General features: G+C 45.8%; 1 protein-coding gene across 1 annotated transcript; it reads right to left on the bottom strand.

Annotated features, from left to right (window-relative positions):
* Positions 1 to 284: 284 nt before the first annotated feature.
* On the bottom strand, positions 285 to 4246 carry Esx1 (ESX homeobox 1). Its single transcript, XM_005323428.3, has 4 exons — positions 3999 to 4246; positions 3491 to 3809; positions 2124 to 2169; positions 285 to 874 (listed from the first exon to the last, which is right to left on the bottom strand). The coding sequence occupies exons 1-4, from the start codon at positions 4078 to 4080 to the stop codon at positions 491 to 493; spliced, it is 831 nt and encodes a 276-aa protein (XP_005323485.2). The 5' UTR covers positions 4081 to 4246; the 3' UTR covers positions 285 to 490.
* Between the last annotated feature and the right edge of the window lie 2023 nt (positions 4247 to 6269).

Raw genomic sequence — 6269 nt, 5'->3', positions numbered from 1 at the left:
CTTCCCAACTGACATGTTATGTTCTCCCAATGGGGCAAAGTGGGAATGAGAATGGGAGGGATGAGGATCAGTAGGTGTGGAAAGACAATGTGTGGGTCATAAGAACCTGCCATGGATACTTAGAGAATTGTGAATGTGCACAGTCTACTGATGGTGACTTAGGGCTATTACCTCATTAAATATTACCTTATGAAAGGAGGCTTCTTCATCATTCCGTTCAAATCACATTCCCTTAGCAATTCCCTCCTATACCCACTACCACCATTTGGCATTCAAAACCAATATACTGTGAATACACATCTTTATTGAACATACAATCACATAGTCTGCAGAAACAACAAGGCACTAAACTTTGCTAATAAGTGCAATTCATGTAACAGGTGTCTGATGAACTAATCTTGTACTTGCTGAACAACTCTTGGTGCTGTGCTATGTATAATTTATATGTGGCAGAAAAACATTTTGGAAAAATTATCATGAAGACCATGCTTTAGAAAATGGGACCTGCGAAATAACCATCCATGATGGGGGTCCATGCCATACCTACAGGCGCCAGACCAAAGGGAACCATAGGTGGCCTGGGAGGCATAGGCATCATGGGTGGTCTGGGTGGCACAGGGGGCCTGGGTGGCATGGGTGGCATGGGTGGCCTGGGAGGCATAGGTGGCCAGGGTCCCATAGGTGGGATAGGGGGTCCATAGGGTTGTGGTATCATAGGAACATATCTCCAAGCAGGTTCCAGAACAGGGACAGCAGTATAGGGCCCATTGATGAATACACCCATAGGGGGGCCCATGATGACAGGACCCATATTTCTGAGCATCTGTGCCCTCTGATGTCGTCTCCACTTGGCTCTTCTATTCTGAAACCAAACCTTCAATCAGAGGGGAAAGAAAGGGATTGATTTAGTATATTCAACAGTCATAATAGAAAAAAAAATACAACTGTATATGCCATTGATATTTTAAACTGCAACACATAAAGCTACTTCCTTATTGTTGTAATATCTTTTTATTTTTAAAAAATATTTACTTTTTAGCTGTAGTTGGACACAATACCTTTATTTTATTTATTTTTATGTGGTGCTGAGGATCGAACCCAGGCATATGCTAGGCAAGTGCTCTACTGCTGAGCCACAACCTCAGCCCCTAATATTTTTTAAAGTATTTATTTTTTAGTTGTAGTTGGATATAATACCTTCATTTTGTTTATTTTTATGTGATGCTGAGGCTCAAACCCAGAGCCTGTCATATGCTAGGCGAGTGCTCTACCACTGAGCCACAACCCCAGCCCCTTGCCATAATATCTTAAGGGAGTAAATGCTCATCTCTTTCCTTCAGCTAACCCTTGTTCAGAGCTTGGCACATTGCTGTATCTCTCTCACTTTTCAAATTCTTTAATGGTTTTCTTATAGACCTTGATACAGTCTAAGTAATGAATTATACCAGGTCCAGGACCTTCCTACCACTGCTCAAACCTAATAGGGTAAAGAAATGTCAAATCATTAGCTACTTGGTTGCTCCTGCCCCTTCTCACCAGGAATAATGTCACCCTGGTTGTGGGGGAAACCAAGCATGGTTTTTTAAAAAAAAGCCTGCCCAATTCAAGTCATATCCAGAAGAACTCCTATTCAAAACAAAAGCCTACCTTTAGTCTCAAGTAACTAGTAAGTAGGACAATGTTGGCTTCCTTCAAGGAAAGTTTCTCTCCGGGATGTTTAAAGGCTCATTCTACCTCTGAAACTTCTTGAGAATTAAACAGTCTGTGGTAGGTCAAGGGAGGTCTGACCATGCAATTCTAGGAACTTTGTAGCCTGTATTGCTGGGACATGGAAGCCTCATTTTCAACACTGGCTTATATCAGTACCATGCAGAAGCACACACACTAAAAGGACTCCTGGAGGAAGACTGAAGGTGGGGCTCCATGATAGAGCATAGAGTGCCTAGCATGCACTTAGCCCTAAATTCCCAAGTACCTAAAACCAAAAAGTCACCAAAATTTATTCGTCAAACCTGAAGAAGAAAACAAAAATCACCAGACTGAGAATGTCCATGACAAAACCTAACCTAAAGCATGTTTTAGAATGGCCATCCTGCCAAATTGCATTTTCAAGATTTACTGACCTGCACTCTGGCTTCAGACAAATTCAGGCGTCCTGCAAGCTCCTCCCTGAGGGGGTAAAATTGAAAAGATCAGTGTATGGAGTTGTGGCTAAAGTGAACTACATGGATATACATTATTTCTAACCCCACCTCCCTGTCTGGTTTTCTGCAATACACTTTTTTTTTTTTTTTTTTGTACCAGGGATTGAACTCAGGGGCACTTCACTAAGCCACATCCCCAGCCCTTTCTTGTAATTTATTTAGAGACAGGGACTCACTGAGATGCTTAGTGCCTCACTTTTGCTGAGGCTGGCTTTGAACTCGTGATCCTCCCGCCTCAGCCTCCCAAGCAGCTGGGATTACAGGCTTGCACCACCGAGCCTGGCTTCTGTAATACACTTTGAGGGTTTTCCCAAGGATAATTTATCTATATAGATAGAAAAAAAGGACTATATGTGAAAGAGTCTGGGTAATATTAGCAGAATATGAGAATTTTTCTGTTTGTGGAACAGCAGAAAATGACCATAAAATTTTTTTCTTGGGAGGTTCCAAGAAAATTTTTGTGAAAAACAAAAAGCAAAACACCTTTCAAGCGCTGCTCTAAACCAAAATATTTCCGTCTGTTGTTAAAGAGAGGCGAACTCTCAAAGAAGTGAACTCCAAGCCACATGGGCGCCTTATGGAAATTATTTTTTGCTGTTTAGCGGATGAAAGTTGAGTACAGGGGCTGGGGTTGTGGCTCAGTGGTGGAGGGCTCGTCTAGTGCCTGTGAGGCACTGGGTTCAATCCTCAGCACCACATAAAAATAAATAAATAAAACAAAGGGATTGTGTCCAACTACAACTAACTAAATAAATATATAAGAAAGTTGAGTACAGCAGGGTCAGAATGGGCGCTTCCACTCCCCACACCGACCCGTCCTGGTCCCTTATTCCAGCCAAGTTAGAATAGCCTGCCCCTTCATTATCCACGCGGGTTCGGACCACTAGGACTCCTAGGCTTTGGAAAGTTCAAAACTGCGCCGCATGTTTGGAAAAGAGCGCTCCTTGTGGCAAAGCCGGCACTAGCGTGAGGCAAGGAAGACGCTAGTTCCCCGCGGTCTCAAACTCTAAAGAACTCTAAAAACCTTAGAAATACGACTAAACAGTTTAATGAGATATTTAAAAACTATCAAAAGGAATGCAAAACACTCTGATTAACAAATTACCAAAAATTTAAATAAAGGCGGGATCCGACCCTGCCGCACTGGCTTTCCCAAAGTCGCCCCCCTTCCCCCACCGTCCGTAAGTCCCCTAGGAGGCTTCTGGCTCCGAGGCAGAGAGAAATGGTCGGGGAGAGTTCTGAACCCCCTAAGGAAACGGGCGCCGCCTCTGAAGCAAGGCACTTACCGAGCAAACACGTCGGGGTATTGGACGCGACGGAAAAATCCCTCCAGCTCCTGCAGTTGCAACTGAGTGAACGTGGTGCGGTAGCGGCGCTGCTTCCTCTCTGCGAGCTGTGGCCCCTCCGCGGCTGGGGGGGCCGCCTCCTCGAGCTGTTGCCCGAGCTCTTGGCCGCTGTCGCCCTTAGGGTTTTTGTCGTCAATGGGGCCGGGTGCGTCTGCTACAAGGCCGTCTTCTTCTGCTTCTGCTCCAGGCTCAGGTTCGGACCGCGTATTTTGCTTGTCTCCTCCCGCTGCAACCGCCGAAGTCACGGTAAGCTGCCCATCTAGGAAAGGAGGAAAGCAAAAAACTAAGACCAGAGCGTTGGAGCCCACGGCCCGTGGGCAGGAGGAGGCAAAGGGCCACTATAGAATAGCTGCGGCGACGACTGGGCAGCGTCCTGTCCACGCGCCTTTCCTAGGAAAAGTTCCTCTCTTAGAGTTCGCTGTAGCACCTGTCCCCTTAAAGCACTGACCGTCTAGTTCTTTATCCATCTTATCCGCCCCTATGCCGAGGTAGTTAATGTCCCTGTGTGTGCGCTTCTGTTGAGGATCCATGTCTGAAGTGCTGTCGAGGAAGCTGCGCGTCCTTCGCTCTGCGGTTGTCTGGTGCTCTTCTGGTGTCGTGGGGGAGTCGCCCTTCTTATATAGTGGTGCGGTGCGTCCCGCAGGTTCAAAGAGTACGCGCTCACGCCGGTTAGACGCCCTCTGTTAGAATGCGCAGTGCATTAAGTTTGCGTGGGTGAGTCCTGATGGTGGCGCGCTTGTGGCCAGGACTAAATAAAATAGGGCGCGCGTGTACGAGCGAGGTGCTGGCATTGGGCGTGTTGTGCTGAGAAATGGCTTTAATTTGCAGCTTAACTATTGTCAACTCGGGTGGGGTGCCCGATAGGAGGAAGAGACTGTGCTGGGTTGTTAAATCGACTTAGGGGCGAGGAGAAAGACCTCGTACTAGCTCCAGGAACGGATGGAGAAGTGGTCCTCCACCCAAACCTCGATGCTGTGAAGCCTGAGAGTGGCGAGTTGTCCTTTCCTTACCTGAAGGAAACGAAAGGGCTGGGGTAAATGTGGAGCCCTCAAAAGCCAAAGCATATTAAAGTGAAGTTGTTAGGCTATTATCTATTGGTCTCTGAACACTATTCTTCCCTCCCAGGAGGTGCTGACTCCTAGGACTATATGATTCTGTACCATTCACACCCCAAATCTGTGTCGAACAAGTGATAAGATAGTTGGCTAGAAGGGTTCCTACTCTGGGATTTTGAAATTAGAACCCACCGTGCATTTCAAGAGTGGGAATTTGGGGTCGAGTTTGCTGAGCAGTGTGAAAGTTAACATGCACGCTGCAAGAAACTCCACGTGCCTCTTGAGAAAGCTCCAAGAACTTCTCCAAGAACGAGTGCACGTCAGAGTGCAAGTGGAAAAATCTGCAAATGCTAGGTGCATCCAAGAATGCTTACGCTACGGGGGCCCCTTCCTTAGATTCATGGCACTTGGAACATTTACCGTGCTAGGTGGCTTCCCTTCTTATTGCAACCCGCATTGCAAAAGCTCGCTCTATGGTCGCCCAAAGCACAGTTTTCCCAGGTCTCTGCAGTAGACGCGGGAGGATTTCCCCGCCTTCCCTGCTACCACTTCTTTCTGCCCCCTCACCCCCTTTTTGGTACTGGGGATTGAACCCAGGAGTGCTTAACCACTGAGCCACATCCTCAGGACTTTTAATATATATATATTATTAGAGACAGGGTCTCGCTCAGTTGCTAAGTGCCTTGCTAAATTGCTGAGACTCACTTTGAACTTTCAATCTTCCCGACTCAGCCTCCCAAGCCCCTGGGATTACAGGTCTGCCACTGCGCCCATCTGCTCTCCCTTTTTCCAGAACTATTTTTCTGAGTTCTTCCTCACCACTGAGGTATCTAATGTAAAGAGACCACGATATGATTGAAGGCAATTTGATTCTCCCTCCAAGAAATGTTTGCAGGTTCTACAGAATGGTTACTATTCTTAATATGATAAGAATAACCAATAATAATGGGTCCAGTGCTTGGCACTGTACATGATTTATTCTAATTTTAACTTCACAACCACTACTTATGTCATTTCCATTTTACACAAAAGGAAGGTTAGGCAACTTGCCAATGGTGTTAGTGAGTAGTGCTGTCTTAATTCAAATGAATAAATAACTGTATTCCAGGCAGAATATAGTGGTGCAATGCGTCCCACAGGTTCAAAGAGTACGCGCTCACGCCGGTTAGACGCCCTCTGTTAGAATCTGTTACACGCCCTCTGTTAGACCTCATTGGTCTTTACATTTCTGGATGCGGGGGTATCCTCCTCCTCCAGCTGAGCCTTCCTAAACCAGAGGTTCGGGTCTAGCAGTGTTGGGTTTCCCAGCCCATCTCCTGACATTTGCTCAGTGCAGAGGAAAAATTAACAGGACAGGCACTGTATGAATGATTGGTGGACTGGTTTCTGGAAGACTCATAAGGAGGGTGAAGTTATGAAGACCGTTTTTGTGGCAGTGTCACATTATGAATTTTCAGGACCCTAGGCATTTTTGTCTTCTTGGGCCCCTTCCTTCATGAAAAAAAAATTAAAATTATATTTTACTGTTGCATTGGTATGAAGATGAATATAATCTAGACTTGATTATGTTAACATTTTTCTTCTGATTTAAAAATAAATGAAGACAGTTTCATAGGCCCCTAAAAGGATCGAGGGCTCTAAGCACTGCAGCTACTCTGCCTAAA

This window comes from Ictidomys tridecemlineatus, chromosome X, assembly GCF_052094955.1.
Source record: "Ictidomys tridecemlineatus isolate mIctTri1 chromosome X, mIctTri1.hap1, whole genome shotgun sequence".
Classification (NCBI taxonomy): domain Eukaryota; kingdom Metazoa; phylum Chordata; class Mammalia; order Rodentia; family Sciuridae; genus Ictidomys; species Ictidomys tridecemlineatus.
Note: the sequence above shows the minus strand (reverse complement) of the source record. Positions and strands in the feature narration are given on the sequence as shown.

Bases quoted from the DNA above. Each gene is read 5' to 3' on its own strand.
- Esx1 (XM_005323428.3), bottom strand. From the start codon at position 4,080: ATGGATCCTCAACAGAAGCGCACACACAGGGACATTAACTACCTCGGC. The intron at 2,170-3,490 runs GTAAGTGCCTTG...TTACCCCCTCAG, and splicing joins TACCCCGACGTGTTTGCTCG to GGAGGAGCTTGCAGGACGCC. The intron at 875-2,123 runs GTCAGTAAATCT...CTCTGATTGAAG, and splicing joins TGTCTGAAGCCAGAGTGCAG to GTTTGGTTTCAGAATAGAAG.